At 42.4% G+C, this 20,705-nt stretch overlaps 1 protein-coding gene across 2 annotated transcripts in view; it reads right to left on the bottom strand.

Moving 5' to 3' along the window:
- The window catches only part of Wdr35 (WD repeat domain 35), a 54,813-nt gene that overhangs the window by 31,281 nt on the left and 2,827 nt on the right, over positions 1-20,705 (bottom strand). Inside the window, exons 3-12 of one of the 2 annotated variants that reach the window (XM_028867588.2) lie at positions 18,485-18,556; positions 17,232-17,324; positions 14,796-14,924; positions 13,295-13,428; positions 11,091-11,256; positions 10,619-10,764; positions 9,724-9,849; positions 6,412-6,597; positions 1,387-1,419; positions 958-1,018 (exon numbers count right to left, since the gene is read on the bottom strand). In XM_028867588.2, the coding sequence (XP_028723421.1) occupies positions 958-1,018; positions 1,387-1,419; positions 6,412-6,597; positions 9,724-9,849; positions 10,619-10,764; positions 11,091-11,256; positions 13,295-13,428; positions 14,796-14,924; positions 17,232-17,324; positions 18,485-18,556 (1,146 nt within the window). The remainder of the gene's footprint in view (positions 1-957; positions 1,019-1,386; positions 1,420-6,411; positions 6,598-9,723; positions 9,850-10,618; positions 10,765-11,090; positions 11,257-13,294; positions 13,429-14,795; positions 14,925-17,231; positions 17,325-18,484; positions 18,557-20,705) is intronic. The other variant, XM_028867589.2, reaches the window with a different exon arrangement.

Below are 20,705 nucleotides of genomic sequence, written 5' to 3'. Positions count from 1 at the left end.
AAAAAAATTTTAATATTTTTAATAAATTTCTTAGGCCGAGACTTGAAACTCTGCAGAGACTGCTTTCATACCCACTGGACAGAGGAAAGGGTAAAACTCAAGTGACAAACGTCAAGAAATGGGGATTTTTAAGACTTTCTCTAGCAATAGACCCGTTTCATTAGAAAGCTCTGGAAAAATCAACCCTACTTTATAAGCAGCTAAAGTGTTTTTATGGCAGAGAAGTATTTACAAGCAGTTTATTAATAATAAAAGTGGTTTAAGAGCAAAATTCTTTCTATAACTCTGTTTATTACATACTAATCTTGCATTGCACACCAATTCCTACAATTATGTTTCCCTTGTAGACAAATGATGGCAATTATGGAATTTCTATGGACTTTAGACAAAAGAGCCCTACAAGTTATTGTATTAACCATCACACTTTCAGAGTGAAGGGCAGCCTGATAAATCTGCCGTGAGAACAGATATCTACTAGTACTGCTCATGGCCACCAGAGGGATGGTCATTATTATTTTAGAGAATATCATTCTAATTAATACCACTAGTATGAGTAGGAAGGTATGTGATCCGTGCACACATTTGTGTGTAGGTGTGCACACTCATGTGTGTTCATACAGAGGCCAAAGAAGGATGTGGGGTGTTTCTCTCTATTATTATCCACCTTATCTTTTGAGACAGGGCCTTTCACTGAACTGGATGCTGTTTGAGCTAGGCTGTCTGGCTGGTGAGTTCCTGGGATCCACCTATCTTAATCCCCCAGTGCTGGGATTACAAGCATGTGTGGTCATGCCCAGATTTTGTAGGGGTGTTCAGGGATTTGAACTCAAGCATTCCTGGTTTAATGGCAAGCACTCCGACACAATGAGTCACACCTCCAGCCCTGGAGGATTTTCTTAATTTAGTGTTACAAACAAAACCTGATCAGAAAGGAAGTAAATAGTAACATTTACTTACCAAGGTCAATGTATTTAGGGTCCAAGGGTGTGCCGATAGAATTACAAAGAACTAACACAAACTGTGAACAAACAAGGAAAAAGAATATCAGAATCCTTGCTTGCAATCAATAAAGGACATACAATTTATAGAGCATGCTTATCTTGTTCAAGTATCACTAACTGAGAAATAATTGATAAAACTGTACAAAGAAGAGCAGACAAAAAAAAAGACCATCTACAGCATTGACTATTAAAAAACATGAATTAGAATTAAGGCTGACTTCTCACTGTAACGGAGCACCACAGTTTTAGGAGAACACTTAAGACACACAAGTGGACAAGCTGCTGCCAACATTCACACGTCTAAACTTCCTGGTACCACAGCAGCACAACTCACCCTCACCCTCACCATCTATCCAGCCACACAGAAGGTCAAGTAACTTGTTACCGTTGCACCAAATGTCTCCATTTCATTCTCCTCCTTGGAAGCAATATATGAATAGTATGAGAAATTAAAAAAAAATTAATTCAGGAACAACGGCTTCTATCCCAACAATCATCATGACGGACGTTAGGAGAAACACGATGTGCATTTTATATCATGCTGTTTAAAGTTGGTAATTCCATCTTAACTACTAGCTACCGCATCGCGTACTAACAATACTGTTCTGCTCAAATGTTTTCCTAGCCAGCTCAATAATTGCATATCAGTTCTGTGTTGTTTATATATTTTTCTATCAATGTCTCAAAACTTGTTTCATTTTACAAACGTAAACTAAGTGATAATAGATTAAAATCTTACCCTTCTACTACATAAGATAGGCTAGTCTATTGCCTCAGCATAACACAAAACTGTGCTCTAACTTTCCTGTTTAGCAATCGTGCCGGTTTATAAGTTTCCAGAATCAAATAATCCACATGAGTCCTTCACTTAATAATCCTTAATAATCCATCTCCTGGCTTCCTACTCGCTCTAGAGCAGTGGTTCCCAACCTTCCTAACGCTGCGACCCTTTAACACAGTTCCTCACGGTGTGGTGTCCTCAACCATAAAATGATTTTCATTGCTACTCCATAGCTGCAGTTTCACGACTGGGATGGACCATACTGTAAATATCCGACATGCAGGACTGCTGATGTGTGGCCCTGAAGGGGTCACTAACCACTGCTCTAATGTGTCCTACTAGTGGCAAAGCTCTGAGCAGCAGCTTTCTGTTTTAACTCATGCTGGCCTTGAACCCCTGGCAAGCTGCAGCTGCCACAGCCTCCTACACTAGAATTATAGGCCGGAGCCACAACACACAGCTTCTAGGTATGACGTTGACTGGTTTTATCTCACTCGTGCATTATTTATTGTTTTCCCAGTGTGAACCAAACGCATTTAGCTCTCTGTCCACTGTCCTGTTCCCTTGCCCCATGCGTCAACGGCCACAGCTTTCTGCTTTGAACAGAACTGTTTCAGATTTCAGATCCGAATTCAAGACTGACTATTGGGGGTAGGAGTTTCCGAAGTGCGAAGCCCAGTGATCATACAAAGGCTCTCTCTCCCAGCTGATCCCTCCACCACCGTGGACTTCACTGTCCTTGTTAAGATAAACAGGCTTGGGGCTTATGTTTGGTTTGTCTCTGTATGCTCAGCTTTCCATGTGTTTTTGACAACTTGAATCTCCAGTCATGCCCCAGTTAAACACATCTTCCCTCAAGGGATCTGGCACGAGGCACCGTGGTGACTGACGCACCTGACTTCCCTCAGAGCCTGCCCTCTCCCTGGAGTCCCTGGGGATGCCACTCAATGGGCAGCTGGGACACCCTTCACCATGGCAGCTGGGGCTTCTGGCTTTTCTCCTCTTTCTTGATTAATTCCTCATCTTAATGTCTTCACCCTGAAATAACTCCCTAAGACAGGTAAGTTTGGGAGGAAAACTGTTGGCGACCTTGCACATCTGAAAACGTCAGCATCCACTCTCACATTAGTAGTTTGCTTACGTTGAGAAAGCCTACACAGGTAATCACCTGCCCTCCGAACTCCGAGGGCCATTCTCCCAAGCTTTGCTGTTCACTCGCCGAATGCCAGGCTGACTTTTCATCTTGTGAAATCTGTTTTTCTCTGGGAAAGCGGTAGGATTGGGGGTGGGGCGGGGTGTTGTTTTATGGGTATGTCGTGTTGTATTGTGTTGTGTAATGTTGTATTGTGTTGTGTTGTGTTATGTTGTGCTACATCAGTTTGTTCCCTAGTGTTCTGAAACTGACAATGACAGGCTTTGATGTAGAAACATTTTCAGTCACTGAACTGCGTTACTTCTAACGGAAAACCTCAAGGGAATTTTGCTTTTTTCATTCTCCTCCATTTGGGGTGCGTGTATGCATGTGTGCTCACATGTGGGAGTACATGTTTGTGCACACGCATGTGGAGGGCAGAGGTGGACCTCCTCATCATGCTGCACTATATTTACCACCGGGGCAGGATCTCTTGCTGAACCCAAGACTGTTTGATTTGGCTCATCGAGGCAGCTACCTTGCCCCAGGGACTTCCTGTCTCAGCCTCCCCAGGGAGGGGACTGCAGGTACACGACCATGGCTCCCAGTGGGTGTCAGGGATCCAAGCTCCAGCCCTCACACTTGCATAGCAAGGCTTTACCCACTGGGCCATCCCCTAGGCCCCGTCCTCCATTTTGCCCATTCACTCTTTTTAGTACTATTATTTGAATGTTAAATTTTCATGACATGCCCACTATTTTCCATTTCCTTGTCTGTTTGCTCATCTAGTATTCCCTTCATTATATTGTCCAACCTTCTTGGCAAACTTTTTAATGCGATTATCATCTTTGTAATTTCCATATCTCTCCTTCTCTATGATATCCTTTCCTTGTTTTATGGGAGGAAGTCTCTGAACTGTGTAAGGATACCAATGACTGTTCTTATGCGACAACAGTGCCTTTGAATTATTCTCCCTGGGCCAGAGTGATGGCTAGATGGTTAAGGGCACTTATTACTCTTACAGAAGACCAGGGTTCACTTCCCAGCACCCATCCATAACTCCAGTTCCAGGGGTTCAGACAACTCTTCTGGATTCTGCAGGCACCTGCACTTATGTGCTCTACAGACAAGCAGACTCACATATGGATAGGTAGGTAGATAGATAGATAATAGATAGATAGATAGATAGATAGATAGATAGATAGATAGATGATAGATGGATGATAGATAGATAGATGATAGATAGACAGACAGACAGACAGACAGACAGACAGACAGACAGACAGACAGATAGATAGATAGATAGATAGATAGATAGATAGATAGATAGATTAAATGACAGCTGGGCAAGGTGGCATATGCCTTTAACCAATAAGGAAGCAGAAGCAAGAGGATCTCTGTGACCTCAAGGCCGGCCTGGTCTGCATGGTGAGTTCCGGGGACAGCCAGGGATACATAGAGAGATCCTGTCTCAAAAAAATAAAAAAATAAAAAAATTTTTTTTAAAAACTCATGACCTGAACTATCTCCCTCCTAGTCTTTGCTTCCCCCAACTTCTTCTCTACTTGAGTTTATATTTAGCATCTTTTGCTACCTTGGACATCCCCCTAAATGTCTGTGCTGCCTTCCCATCTGCTCTTTTTAGGAGGAGGATGCTAAAAGTCTATGTGGTACCCACTTCACCATCAGTGAGCCTCGCTGACCATGACGTTACTGTGAGGTGACTGGGCAGGTCTGTTTAAAGAGATTCTTAATCTGTATGTGGTCCTTTCTCCTGAGCTAACGAGGCTGCCCAGCAAAGACTCTGCCAGCCTATAACCTCAAAGCCGGAAGCTCGGCTGCCTGTGCTCTGGGAAGCAAGCAGGAGAGCATGGTGGGACTGGGAGGGCAGTGCTTGGAGGTCAATGCTGACACCTTCTGATCTGCAGCAGAGTCTGTCCCCATCAGCCACGCTGAGGCCTTCAGCACAGAAATTCTTGTTTGTTTGTTTGTTTGTTTGTTTGTTTGTTTGTTTAAGATTTTATTTGGGGTGTGTAGCTTGTAAGATGGCTCAGCAAGTGAAGGGCTTGCTGTGCCCCCAGATGACCTGAGTCCAGTCCTTTAAACCTACATGGTGGAAGGTAGGAACAGACTCCTGAAACTTGTCCTCTGACTTCCACAAGTGTGATGTAGCATGAGACCACAAACACATACTAAATAAATAAACGTAAAAAAATTTTCCATAGCTGTTATGACTTTTTAGGTTTGTATTTATTTATTTTTTTTAGATGATCACTATATCATTTCTTCCTTCCCTCTAAACCTTCCCATATACCCTCCTTGCTTGCTTTCAAATTCCTAGCCTTTATTTTCATCAATTGTTGTTTTACGTGCGTGTGTGCATGTATGCATGTTTGTTTGTTTTACATATGTGCAGTACCCATGGAGGCCAGAAGAGGGCACTGGATTCCCTAGAACTGGAGTTACAGAGTGTTAGCCACCATGTGGGTGCTGCGAATCAAATCCTCGAGAACAACATCCAGTGCTCTTAACCACTGCCCCTTCTCCCCAGCCCTTACTCTCACTTTGGTCTCACGTGGCGACCAAGCCTTACTCTTGGTAAATGGCAACAAGACTCTGTAGGCTTTGTCTAGAGGAGGAGACTTGGAAACTTGCTTGTTCCTGACTTTTTTGTGGTTTGGGAAAGTTTTGTTTCTTACATTGTCTCTGGTACTCCCAATTGTCTTTGCCCAACCAGGCACCCCAAGTTCTAGGCTTCTTCAGCATCCTCTAACCAGTTGCCTCTGCCATACTCCAGGAATGCAGTTCTCAGGTCTGTTCACGTGATCTCCCTGGTCCACTTACTCTCCAAGCCCCACACTTCGCTGCCATTACCTATCTTTACTGGCCCAAGGGGCCTCTGATTTGTTTAAAAAACACTCGCACTGCTGTGTTAGTGTGTTTCAAGAGAAAACAAAGCCAAATGGGGCTATCTAAATAATCACCTTTAACAAAATCTCTGTACTTTTACATCATAACCCAGCCTAAGACACTTAGAGTCTCCTTCTCAAATGCATGCTTTTGCAAATTCTCAAATTGTTGGCATGCTTTACAAAAACACCTCATTTATATTCTTTATTTTCTGCTATGAGATATTAGTTTTTAATGCATTATATATCCAACTGAGAAATAGATTTATCAAAGTCAAAAACTACCCAAACTCTTGTAATTTCATCAGTATTTCTGCTAGACATCCAGATATTCATTTTTTACTAGTGACATATTTCAGAGGCAAAAGCTGCATTATAGATGCTTTTAGCATGAACTGTCAATGCCTGGATGGTAGGAAAAAGAATAAAGAAACATGGAGACAGTTTTCCAAAACAGGTTCAGACAGACATGGTCAAGAGAGCCAATGTTCTCTCCTTGCCAGTGCCCATGCTTGAGAAGGCGGGCAACTAGAACCCAGCTCTGCCCATTGCTAACATATCTGTATCTCAGATACCAAGAGTCCCTACCTGAGGGTGATTTTCATCAGCTTTTGTAGCCAAGATGCAGAAATCGCCACAAGTCGTGATGGAAATTAGACTCTTCACATATTTAACGTGTTTCTCGTTGTTCTTTGTGTCCCAAAAGACAACGCAGTACTCAGGACGATCGGGTCTGGTGTACGCATAAACCACGGTGTTTGAACAATAGCCCCACTGGGACCGGAGAAAGGGAAGGAACAGACGTGGGGAGGAGGAAAAAAGGAAGACAGACTATTCAGTTTGGGAGAGAAAGTCACATTATTGTATTTTTACTTTAGAACTAGTGTGGCAGTTCCTATATCAGGGCTGAAAAATAGATCCCTTCTTACTATCAAAACAAATCTGAAAGTCATAATAAAAGACATTTTGAAAGAATGTTCTACAAAAATGAGCTTAGCTTGTGTAACTTTCCTTAATTTGTAAATGTTAGGCTTCAGTATTAAAAATCTTCACTAGTTAATCCCTGCTTTGGGGATGAGCCCAGAGAGTGAACAACTGCCAACAGGAGTTTGAATTCTGGGTCTCCAAGATGAAACTCAAAAAGTAGGTACTTTGTCTTTTCTCTGTTCATGTAATTTGCAGTGTTTTTATAGTCAAATCCTTCTACATTATTTATCCAAAATGCAGAAGTCCCCACCCCAGCGTGCTGAGTAATAATGGCGTACAACTTTTAGCTACAACGATTCGTTGAATGTCTACATCACAGTCCTACTGAGAACAGAACGCGTACACTCACAGCTCTCCCTCTGTCTAAGGTGCTAGCACACTCATATGGCGTCTTGAACACATTACACTCATCGTCTTACGTTATTATTAAAAGTTCAGTCATGCAGGCTTTTCATACCACTTACTAACATCAACATTGACTTTAAATGACTTTAGATTTACCAAAAAAGTTATATACAAAGTTCCCAAAGCCCCCTCATCCATTTTCCCTGTTGTCAGCATTATGCACAACTGTGACACATTTGTCACAGCTAAGACCCCAGCATCACTAGACTCCACACTCTTCCTTAGCTTTTCCCTAACGTCCTTTGAGATCCCAGAATCCCAGGGTGGCTACGTTATGTTCCGCCGTCATGTCTCCGTGGGCTCCTTTGGGCTATGATGGTTTCTCGGTCCCCTGTATTTGATGATCTCGGCAGAAATCAGTGCCCCTCAGTTTGGATCTGTCTGGCATTTTTCTCACGCTTACATAGTTACTGGTGTGTAGAAAGACCACCACTGAAGCGAAATGCTCCTCTCGTGTCATATGAAGGGTTTATGAGCTCCACATGACATCACTGAGGATGTTACCCCTCATCCCTCGGCCAGGCTCTGTCACTCACGAGCTCCCTTCTTTTTCCTTTCCTAAGCTAGAAGGATGGGAGACTCCACCTCAGTGAGAGGCAGTATGTAATCTGGAATACTTTTGTAAGAAAATTCTATTTCCTACCATCTACTTTACTCAAATAATATATATATATATATCCACATCAACGCAGACTCTTCTTTTACAACAGACTGCTACATTGTTTCTTTTTGTTCCTCAACCACACTGGCCCACAGTCCAGCCTGGCCACTGTAAGATACAGTGGGCTGTGTCCCCCGTCCCCCATCCCCCCGCCCCCGTCCTCATCCTCTGACATCTGAGCACTTCCTTAGTGCCCAACACCATGAGATGCTCCACGCATAGCTCACCTTTTCTCTACCCTATTTCTAGAGTCACCATTTCTCCAAGGTGTTTGACCTTTACAAATTAAACACACAAGGTCAGACCCTCCTCCCCTCTGCTGTCCAGTCTGTGCTGTGTGTGTTGTGCTGTGTGAACTGTGTGAACTGTGCTGTGTAACTGTTGCTGTGTGAACTTGCTGTGTGCACTGTGTAAACCGTGCTGTGTGAACTGTGCTGTGTGTACTGTGTGAATTGTGCTGTGTGAACTGTGCTGTGTGCACTGTGCTGTGTGAACTGTGCTATGTGAACTATGTTGTGTGCACTGTGCTGTGTGAACTGTGTGAACTGTGCTGTGTGCACTGTGTAAACTATGCTGTGTGAACTGTGTAAACTATGCTGTGTGAACTGTGTAAACTGTGCTGTGTGAACTGTGTGAACTGTGCTGTGTGAACTGTTGCTGTGTGAACTTGCTATGTGCACTGTGTGAACTGTTCTGTGTGAACTGTGCTGTGTGTACTGTGAACTATGCTGTGTGAACTGTGTGAACTGTGCTGTGTGAACTGTGTGAACTGTGTGAACTGTTGCTGTGTGAACTTGCTGTGTGCACTGTGTGAACTGTTCTGTGTGAACTGTGCTGTGTGTACTGTGTGAACTGTTCTGTGTGAACTGTGCTGTGTGCACTGTGCTGTGTGAACTGTGCCATGTGAACTATGTTGTGTGCACTGTGCTGTGTGAACTGTGTGAACTGTGCTGTGTGCACTGTGTGCACTGTGCTGTGTGAACTGTGTGAACTGTGCTGTGTGCACTGTGTGCACTGTGCTGTGTGAACTGTGTGAACTGTGCTGTGTTGTGCTATGATCAGACCCCAGGGCCTTATGCATATGCCCAGCCTCTAAGCCACATTCTCACCACCTCTGAACCCTTGGGGATTTTTAACAGATCCTCACTAGATAACCCAGGTTGCCCTCCAACTCCCAGTTCCTCTGCCTTCATCTCCCAAGAGATGATATTATAAGCATGAACCACTATGCCTAGATTGCATAATGTCTTTCATAAAAAATAAATTATCCTAAGCTTGTTGTAGATAGTGTATTGTTGATTTCATTTTCTTTTCTGATCCACTCTGCCCTTCTCCACTCTTCTCCAAGCCTGGAAGGTGATTTCTGTGAACTCCGTCATGTGGACTCTCTTACTGTAAGGTCCCTTTGGGGTGACCATCAGAAGGCACCGGGAAGAGGAAGAGGAGAAATGTTTATTCACGAATCCCTGTCCAGCAGCAATGGCCTGGCTCATAGGTTCGGGGAACACGGTTCCCCTACCGTGGTCCTTGAGCCCATGGCTGGAGATTCCATCTTTATCTGCTAAGCCCTGGGCCTGCTTTATCTCCTTTGCAGTTCCCTTTCATCTCGGTCACGCCCTGGAATAAGCCCTTCGATCACTACCGTGAGTGGCTCACCTGTTTCCAGTTGAGATCTTGACTCTTAAAGGCATTTGAACTACATGTGGTAGTTGAGCAAAAGTTGTTTACTAATTTTAAGAGCTTCATGCACAAAAAGTCCCCTTTCTACTAGTTTTTGCTTAAAAAGCTGTAACAGGTTTAGTTTAAAAAAAAAAAAAAAAAAAAAGTTTAATAACTGCTCCTAATACCTTATAATCAGGTCGAATATTTGCAAAATAAATGAAGGAGTCCACAGCTAGAGCAATCTTTAGTCCACCTCCTTCCCAAGACAGTGAGCACATCTGCTTTCCCGGAACCTTCAAAGTACCTAGATGCTGGGGAAAAATAAAATGTGAAGTATTATAGTGAACACATGACTACTTGCCAGTGCCAAAGCTACGCCAGAAAATTCTAAAAGTTAAATGTACCAATAACACCACTGAGGAGGACACGAGATATTCATGAAAACAATGCTGACATTTTAGTCTCTGTCACTTGTGACTTATTATTATGATAGATTTTTTTTAACAAATAAATCATCATGCCAGATGTGGTGGTACATACCTTTAATCCTCGCACTCAGGAGACAAAGGCAGGTGGATCTCTGAGTTGGAGGCCAGCCTGGTCTACATAGTGAGTTCCAGGACAGCCAGAGCTACACAGGAAAACCCTGTCTCAAAAACAAAACAAAACACAAACAAACAAACAAAAATATTTTGCACTAAATTAAAACTATGAGAAATTTAGAACAGGTAGATATATGTTTAATATCCAAAGACATTTAAGGTATCATATTAAAACCCAGAAATACGAACCTAAAGTAAGTGCATTACACTAAAATACTAATCAAGTCAATGATTAGAAAGAGACATTTGTTTGGATCACAGAGAAAATATCCTAAATAGCTATTTCATGGCAATTTCCTACGTCAAATGTTTAGATTTCTAAACATACAGATTATAAGATGGTACATATAATAGAGACTTATAAGATGCTATTCAGACACACAGACATCCTCCCCACCCCCAACCCCTCCCACCCCCACCCACCCTGCTTACTGCTGCGCCTGCTTTAAATGGGACGGTAAGTCTGAAATACGTTTACCTCACCAAATGGCGTGTAAAACTGCACAATGTTGACATCCTTGTCCTGAGTGACGACTTTCTGAGAGCCTGCCACAGCCAGCACACTGCCGATGTGGTTCCACTGGATACCAACCACATACATGCCCGTGTCGATCAAAACCGGGTCTAGTCAAAAGCAAATCAATAAATCATAAATCAAATAAGAGAACAAATGTGGCAGCTGTGGTCACAGCTTGGTCTAGAGAATTTTACAATCTTCTTTTTTTTTTTGGTTTTTCGAGACAGGGTTTCTCTGTGTAGCTTTGTGCCTTTCCTGGGACTCACTTGGTAGCCCAGGCTGGCCTCGAACTCACAGAGATCCGCCTGGCTCTGCCTCCCGAGTGCTGGATTAAAGGCGTGCGCCACCACTGCCCGGCTGAGAACTTTACAATCTTAAGAATAATTTTAAAATATTTTTAACCTTCCCCACCTGAAAAGAAAAGATGACTTACTTTGATCATTCTCATGTCGCATTATTTGGCATCTCCCGTTGTCAAAACAAATCGCCAGGCATGGGCAATCGGGCTCCACGTAGCCTTCTGTGCCGTGGTACCAGTGAATCCCGGCGATGCTGATCGCTCCGGTGACATTCACCAAGCAGTTCAGTTTCATTTTCATCTAGGGAGAAGTGGTTAGCTTCGGCTGAATAACTGCATTTTTAAAATGTGCAACTGAATCTGCACAGGCATTGAAGCAAGGACAATGAAAGGAAGACTTGAAATCTGGCTACAAATGCAAGCTTCGTGACCTGCTGGGTCACCAAACCGAGATAAACCCCTCACCCGCCTTTCCATTTTCGCCCATGTATAAAACAAGGACAAAAGCACACAGAGATAAGTGTGGGGATGTATGCTTGCTATTCCAGCACTCCAGAGACTGAGGCAGGAAGAGCTCATGTTTGAGGCCAGCCTGGGCTACATAGCAAGTGCAAGGTCAGTCTCAATAATATAAGAGACCTAATCTCAAAAAAAAAAAAAAACAAAAAACAAAAAACCTACACTCAGTTTTCAATAAGACTCAAATGTCAGTAGAAGATCATGAGTTCAAAGCCATCCTGGGCTATGTAATCAGCTTATGTAAAAGAAAGAAAGAGAGAGAGAGAGAAGGAAAAGGAAACTTAGCAATTTTACTTCCACCAGGAAGTGGAGTATGGAATGTAATTCTTCCTACAAACAAGAATGTCCCATCAATACATAAGAAATATCTCATGGCTAAACCTCTCAAAGTCAGAACTTTCTCCAGATCACGCTACCCAAGCTCACTGTCTGTTTCCTTTCCAGTTGTGATAAAATACCCTGACAGAGCAGCTTTGATGGGAAGGAGCTCCTTTTGGCTCACGATTCAAGGGGACAGTCCATCACAGCAGGAAAGTAAAGGCAGCAGGAACTCGAAGCATCTACAGTCTACGGTGGGGCAGCAGAGGGATGGGAGCCAGCACAGGGAATGGTCCATCCCACATCAACGAAGGTAACCAATCCCTCAGAGACACCAGAGGCTGTCCTCAGTCTCCATAATCCGTCTCCAGGATGTCCCGAGCTTCGTCTCCTAGGTGAATCTAGATCATGCCAGGTCCACAGTCAACACTAACATCATACTACTCACTTTTACCTTCTTCCTAGAAATTGATTTGCCTCCCTTATGTAGTAAATCAGCTACCATCCTTTTTGCAAACAAGTTCTGGTTGATTCAAAAGTATCTTGGGTATCCTGCACATAAACTTTGCCTCAGTCATCAGAAGACTACAGAAAACTTACACAGCACACTCTCCTACTCATTATCCTTCAGCTTTAATGCATTGTCATCTTGTCCCATCCAACTACAGGAAATCAGGACAAAAAGCTACACTCTGCTACCTTAATTCCCATAAAGGAACTACCTTTCATAGAATGCCTGCCTACTATTCAAGAAGCCTTGCGTTGGATCCAATGCCTGCAGAAGACTGAGCATGGTGGAAAAACCCGAGAACTAGAAGGTGGAGGCAGGAGAACACAAAATTCAGCCATGCAGTAATCCCAGCCGGGTCCACATAAGACCCTCTCTCAACACAAGAGCAACTAGCCCCACCCCTGCCCAGTCCCTGTTCTATTGCTGTGAAGAGACACCATGACCAAGGCAACTGTTATAAAAGAAGGCTTTTATTGGGAAGCTTCTCATAGTTTTAGAGGGTTAGTCCGTGATCATCATGGCAGGAAGCGGACAGGCATAGCACTGGAGCAGCAGCTGAGAGCTTTACATCCTAATCCTCAGGTAGCAGGCAGGGAGAGACACACTAGGCCTGGCAGGGGCTTTGGAAATCTTGAAGCCCATCCCCAATGACACACCTCCAACAAGGACACACCTCCTAGCCCTTCCCAAACAGTTCCACCATCTGGTGACTGAGCATTCAAACAGATGAGTCTATGGGGGTCATTCTCATTCAAAGCACCACACAACCCCAAGAAAAGCTAAGATTTGTCTTTTAACTTTTAAAATTATTAAATGATCAGAAAATTAAAACTGAAGAAAAATTCTACAAACTATTGTAACTATAATTAGAGCATACATATATAAATAGCATGAAATAATCATATAAAAGTATACTAATAGAATAATGAATATAGAGGAGTGGGAAAATTTTTTAAAAAAAGAAAAAAGAATAATGAATATATATACTTACTATAAAATTTCCTTGGTTATCATAAATGTGTATTTCTCCATTTGCCATTCCAAAAAGTAAGATTTTACTATCTGCAGACCAGGTCACGTGGCATAACTGTATACCCTTCAGGTCTTTTCCCCAAATCCGGTTCCCTACAACAAAACAGAGCTATGGTTACTGTAAGCTCCGAGCCGTGGTCCTCCAACCCTGCTTTGGAATCTTGATTTCCCTAAAGATTTCTCATATTCCTCACAGCATTCATGCAGCCACTCGATTTATTTGGTCAATAAATATTTATTGGCATTTATATATGCCAAATACCACAGAGACCCTTTAAACAGCAGCTCTGTGAAACTCTCTGCCATCTCTTCTGAACTCCCAGGCAGGGAGGGTCTCGCTCGCTCACAATTATGAAATCACCCGTCTACTCTGGGAAATACAAGATCTTCAAAGGCAGTTCTTCCATCAACCCTTAAGAAGTCATCTGAGCCTGTCATTCTGTCCCCAAATCTGCTCCACAATTCCACTGACACTTCCTGTACGGAGCCCATGACCGCCTGTTGCTGAAGCCAACTGACTATGGGTCTTACTCTACGCTTTTTCTGTCTGTTTGGGCCAAGCCCTCTGAGAGTCTTTACTGCCACGGGACTTAGGGACTCCTTTGTCTCCAAGACTTCTACTTCAGTGTCTTGTATGAAATCCCTTTTTTTCTCCTCCAAAGCTATTCCTTAGCCCGGAGACATTCTACTCATCTACCTGTGGCTAATGCTTCAGCATTCATCTCCTCCTCCAGGAAGCCCTCCCGGATCTCTCCCCATCTGCACCTGGTGGTTTCCCACATGTTCCTGTATGCTCCCTGTTGCAGCACTGATCTCTGCTGAGTGACTGCCTGTTTTCCCACGATCATTTCTGATCTAGGTCAGGGATGCTTTTCACTGCTGTGCCATTAATTCCTAAACTATAGCTACTGCTTTTGAGGCTCAGCAACATTGGACGACTGCAATAAACACACACAAATAAATAAATGAAAAATATTTTAAAACAATTTCTGTAAGAATTTTTTATATTAAAACCAAGATTCAGACTCACAGAAGACCCAGTCTCATGTATGTATTATAATTTGGAAGAAATGGATTTTAAGGCTAGAAAATATGACAATGGCATGTTCTGTTCAACTGAAAATACAGATTTTTATACTTTTATACCTCTGACACTAAAATCTACATTTCTATACAATCTAATGGATATGATGATCAATTACATAAAGGCCATATTTAAAATGACACTGAGAAATTAATTCACCTTTTTCCAATACCACTGTAGGAAACTGAAACAATAGATTTGCTTGGAAATACTTAAAGGTAAGTGGTTAGAACTGAAAGGTGGTTCCTAATGTCATCAAACTATATAACGGGTGCTTTCTTCTTTGGTGTCTGTTTTTCAATCAGAATGGCAGCTTAAGTCTTTAAAGGCAATCAGTAAACCCTGGCCTCTGGCCAGTGTCCAGCGGCTGGATTACCGTCTACGGAGCCGACTATCACAGCCCCATCTTCATACACAATGCAGATCTTCTGGCCATCCGCGTTCCAGCTCATACTTCGGACCACTGATTTATTGCGATTGTTGATCATCTCCTCATACCAGGAGCCTGTGTTCACAAGTTACAGAACGACAAGTCAGAACGTGCACACTTAGCAGGCCAGGTGTGGTGGTACACATCTCTCTGCGTGTGGGAGGCAGAGGCAGGAGGATTTCTGAGTTGGAGGCCAGCCTGGTCTACAGAGCGAGTTCCAGGACAGCCAGGGCTACACAGAGAAACTCTGTCTCAAAAAACCAAAAGAAGAAGAAAAAAAAACTTTCACATTTATCAATTGATACTTTAGGGTTGATAGTATTTTCTGGGCATTGTTATGTATACCATTAATCCCAGAACTTGGGAGACTGAAGCAGGAGATCAAAAGTTTGAGGCAAGGTTGGGCTACATGTAGCAAGACCCTGTCTAAAAAAGAAAGAAGAAAAAAGAAAAAGTCACTAGCATTCTAAAAATACACTGTTGGATAAATTATTAAAAAGGTGTCTATAACCTAAAGGCATTTAACTTTGAATCCTTCAAACCTACCATAAACAAAAGTTTGATTAGGTATTGTTCCCAATTACTTCAAGATTATCATAGAAAATACAATAAATATTCCTCTTTTATTTTTTATTTCTCTCTTCTTGTCAGTTATGAAAATGAAATTTTCAGGGCTAAAACAGCTGATTTTTCTAAAAGTTCAACTTTTCCAACAGAGTGGTACATTTCAGATAGTGAGGGAAAAAACATAACAACAACAGCTTTATATGTATGCATAAGCTCTCTGTGATTAACTATTAAATTAATTATGATTAAAAATAGAAGCATATTCTATTAAAGCATGTAGACTACTAGTTGAAACTCTAAGCCTCCTTTTGACATTTTTAACCATAGCTTCAGAGACAGCTCAGCAGGTAAGTAAGGGTGCTTGTCACCAAGGCTGAGGACCAGAGCTCCATCCTTGTTCCTCACATGGCAGAACAGAGTGACTTTGGAAAAGGTGTCCTTCATCTCCACACAAACATTGTAACATTGCCACACACACACACACACACACACACACACACACACACACACGCACACGCACACGCACACGCACACGCACACAGAGGCACACAAACTTAAAGCCAAGTTAAAGCAAAACATATTTTTGTAATGAGGAATTCATAAATGGGAGGCTTGAGAGACGGCTCAGCAGTTAAGAGCAGGTCAGCTGCTCTTCTAGAGGACCCAAGTTCGATTCCCAGCACCCATTCACAACTACCTATAACTCCAACTCCAGAGGGACCCGACACCCCTGGTTTCCTCAGGCACCTATTCTCACATGCACATACTCCCACCCAACGGGCACACACATACACATAATTAAAAATAAGTCTTTAATAATAATTTGTAAATGGGGTATCCTGAATCGTTTTACAAATGTACATATTTAACTAAGCCTTTCCCAGCCTTGAAAAGAATAAGTATTGAGTTGTTTTTCCAGTAATAGAGCCGCAGCTAAGTTAATCCTTCTCTTCCTCTCCCCTCCCCTAACCTCCCCCCCTTGCCCCTCCACCCCGTTCTCTCTGAGACAAGAGGCAGAAGCTGTGAGTCATTCATCAGAGATGAGACCAAATGAATCCACAAAAGGAAGCTAACTGCCTCAATACAGGAAATACAATAAAGGCAGTCTCGCCTTTGACTTCTTCATAAATGTGTTTTTATCTAATACTAACTCCAGCTGACCACACAGGAACTAATTCCTAGTGGAAATGTCGGAGGAGGAGTTACTTCATATGGAAACTATTCTAGTGTCTCCATTCACTGTGGTAATGTCAACAGTCACCTGATTCATTTTCCTAACGCAGGGTCACAGATCAAAGGCACAGAATCAAGTTTTCTATTACAGAGATACTATTTCCCCATCCAAACACTGGGCTCAGACCTTAGTTTGTGAACAATCAAAGCCGCAGTCCTGACCCAGCAAGATGGCTGTCAAGCCTGGCATCCTTAGTTCAATCCTGGGGTCCCACAGGGTAAAGAGAACCAACTCCCACAAATGTCCTTCAACTGCCACATGTGTGGCGCATGTGCATACACACACATACCCACAAACGATAGGTATATAAAGTGCAATTTTTACAAATTTAGAGCAGCTCTCACAGGCTGGAGAGATGACTCAGTGGGTAAGGGCACTTGCTGCTCTTGCAGAGGACCAGAGTTCAGTTCCAAGCACCCAAACCAGGCAGCTCACAACAGCCAGTAACTCCAGCTTCAGGGGATCCAACACCCTCTTCTGACCTCCAAGGGTAGCCACACGCAAGTGTGCATACACACACAAATGTGCATACATACACACACAACAGTATAATAATTTTTCAAGCAACTCTCCTAATATACCTTTATACAGCATCCAGACAATGATAAGCCCATTTTGATCACTGGTAGTCAACTTCTGATACTGTTCATTCCATGTCACAACTTGAACGGCACCTGGAACATTAAAATAACAATTCAGAACCTCTAAAAGGACTATAATTCATTTCAAATTTGTATCTTTGTGTAAATGAACACCAAGAGGATGTAATAATCAATATAGTTTGTGCACAGTCAGTCTCTAATAATAAAAGTAAAATATGAATATAAAAATATTCATGGGATGCAGTTACTGACATTACTATCTGTAACAATGCAAAATACTCTTTCATGGGTACCCCTGTCTCATTGGCCCCTCTCACAACCGGCTAACAGCGCTGCGGTAGAGCTGGTGTGGAACAGAGAAAGGCATTATTACCCAACAGCCTGACTCCCAAGCATAAAAATGTCCTCAGGATGCCGAGTTGTCCTGTGGGGTGTCTTGGTCCTCTCGGTTGGTATGTCCCATACTGTATTTTCCCCTTTTCCTTCCACCCCAGTTTCCCATTCTGCTCCACACTCCTGAGTACAGCTTCAGTCTCTATGTCCGTGGTTTTCAACCTGTGGGTGGTGACCCCTTGCGGGGTCAAACACCCTTTCACAGGAGTCAGGGATATCCGGCATATCAGATGTTTACATTACAATACAGCAGCAAAATTGCAGTTATGAAGTAGCAACAAAAATAATTTTATGGTGGGGGTCACCACAACATGAGGAACTACATTAAAGGGTTGCAGCATTAGGAAGGTTGAAGACCACTGCTCTGGGTTCTATGAATGTCTGGTTTCATTTTCTTACCCCTAAATACTTTAGTGTCTATTTCTTAATGATGTTCCCTTTACAACCCATATTACAAATTAACACTGATGAAATATCATTTAATACAGTCCATTCAAACATCATCAGCTCTCAAAGACGTGTCCTGAACAGGTATTGTTTTTAATAAATATTTTAAACCCCACAGACAAAAAAACCCACAATTTTGTAACATATAAACTAACAGGCAGGTTTTTTTCTTTTCAGGTTTATCAGAGATTAAATTTAATTTCCGTAAAAGTGTTGAATTATTCTGGGACATATGAATTATGGCTCAAAGAATGATTACTTTCAATACCATTATTATCTAAATAATAGTATTTGATTTAACACATATATTTTTAACATATACATTAAGTAGATGATGACCTAAATGTCTAAATGCTGTTCAAATATGACAAATTAAAAATTAAATGACTTACCACTATGACCTTCAAGATTCTGGTTCATGGAAAGGTTACTCGGGGCTGCTAAACCCCTCAATTTTGAGTCATCTAAAATAAACAAACAAAAAAGCCTATGATTAAATATATAAAAGTAAAAAACTACAAGATTTTGACATATCTTAGGTTATGAGAAAGGTTTGTATCTGTGAGATAGAATGTGGCTTTTTTAAAGTGTTCTTCATTCTGACCTATCTTTCTCCTGGTGCAAATGTGAGCAATAATATACAGATCCTTTGCAAGACATTATTGTAGAAAAATAAAGCGAAGTGTATAAAAGACTATTAGCTCAGTGTATTAAATATACAATCATCATTACTTGAGGCGGGTCAGGCTGAAGTACTGGGCCATGCCTTAAGCAATGAGCTGTGGCATGTGCAGTGAGTGTTCGGGCCAGAGGAAACCTGACCCATAAGCTCCAAACCAGAAAATGATGGCATGCATCCCAGGGCTGACCAAGAAACGCCACAGCCACTAGGAGCAAAAGCCCGCCAAAAAGCCCCATGTCTATACCTCAGCCTTTTGTTCAATAAAAGAGCTTGCTTGCAACCTCCCGGAGTCTGTGTAATTGCCTCCGTGTCTACTCACCCCCTGCCCCCAGGGATCAGGGACAGCAAGACCCAACCCCCAGCGCCAGTGACAATTACTAAATATTCTATCCTAAGATGTCATAAGTAGAAATGTCTATGGACATAAATTAAGATCTGTAAAAACTTACAAGGGGTTAAACAGCCAAGATTTTAGAGTCTAGTTTTTACTATGTTCCCCATAATGCATGCTCACTCATGCATTTATTCATTCAGTCAACAAATAGTTCTTGGATGTGTACACTGTCCCTACCATGAGCAACTCCATCTCCAGCCACCAGCCCTTAGATTTTTTTAGCACAGAAATGGCATGATCTGCCCCAGCCATTTTTGTTTATTACTGATTAGACTGTGAACAACTAATTTTCACAGTGGCCTACTTGAGGGCTGGAGCTAGAGACACTGAAGAGATGCAAAGGAAGGAGGTAGAGATGAGACACATCCGGGAGACAGGAGTGACAGGACTGTTGGCAGAGGTGATGAAGGGGATGCTGGGGGGTGGGGCGCGGCATGAGCCAGTGAGTGGAGGATAGCGGCTGAAATGGACAAAACTGGAGAAAGGATCTGGGAGAGGGTCAGTTCAGTTTTAGAGAGAGTAGGTCTGCCATGCCTGTGAAATTCTCCAGTGGAGATGCCCAGGTCTAAAAACTCACAGCTGAGCTGTGAGGTATAGACGAGGATCACCCCATCCATGACATTGAAGGCTGCGGGAATGACAGAACAAATCTAGAGAGCAAAGGAAGAGCCCACGTGCAAGTTCTCAGGAATTCCAAGTACTAAAGAGGAGGAACCCAGAGAGCAGACTCCAGGAAAGAAGCCGAAGATTTCTCCTGTCTTAGAAAAGTAATAGTTGCGGGGGGAGTGGGGGTCTGTTCATTAGCTTTGGAACATCAAAGTCCCTGAAGAGGGAAAGAAGAGAACAGAGAAACTGCTACTGAGACAGGAGACTTGCATGTTCCAGGTCAGACTGAGCTACATGCCAAGTACTAGGCCAGTCAGAGTTATACAGATATGCTCTATCGTTAAAAAATATGCACGGATGTGGAGGCATTAAATGTTCAACACTAGAACTGGTAAAACAAAATATAATGGAATACCAAGTAGCAGCCACAATGCCATGGAAGATGGCAACTTAACTATTTTGTTTTAGTTGAGTTGTGACACAATAATTACAAAGTCATAACTTCAGAACAACTCAGAGCACCATCTGCAATACGTGAACAGTACATATGTAGTGTCTGGTAAATGCTACTGATGGGTCTGTTGGGTCTCTACTACTATTACTAACTGTAATATCACGGCATAGTTAGAACCTTCCAGCCATATTTCTTACATCTGTCTCTTAACATTATCCACCAAGATTATTAAGTTCCAAAACAAATACTTTTCTCCATTTCCAAACTTCCAAAGAATCTGCTTCCCACCTTTCTCACTAAGTTCATTAACTACCCTAGTTTCCACGTGCTAATTGCAGCTAATCAAAAGTTCACAGCCATAAAACGTGGTGGTGGTGGTGGTGGTTGATTGAAACAATGTCTTGCTTCTATAGTTGGCCTTAACCTTATAATCCTCCTGCCTCTGCCTCTTATCTGCTAGGTTTACAAAAAAAAAAA

The sequence above is a fragment of the Peromyscus leucopus genome, chromosome 22, assembly GCF_004664715.2.
Source record: "Peromyscus leucopus breed LL Stock chromosome 22, UCI_PerLeu_2.1, whole genome shotgun sequence".
Lineage (NCBI taxonomy): Eukaryota > Metazoa > Chordata > Mammalia > Rodentia > Cricetidae > Peromyscus > Peromyscus leucopus.
This window is presented reverse-complemented; position numbering and strand designations above follow the sequence as displayed.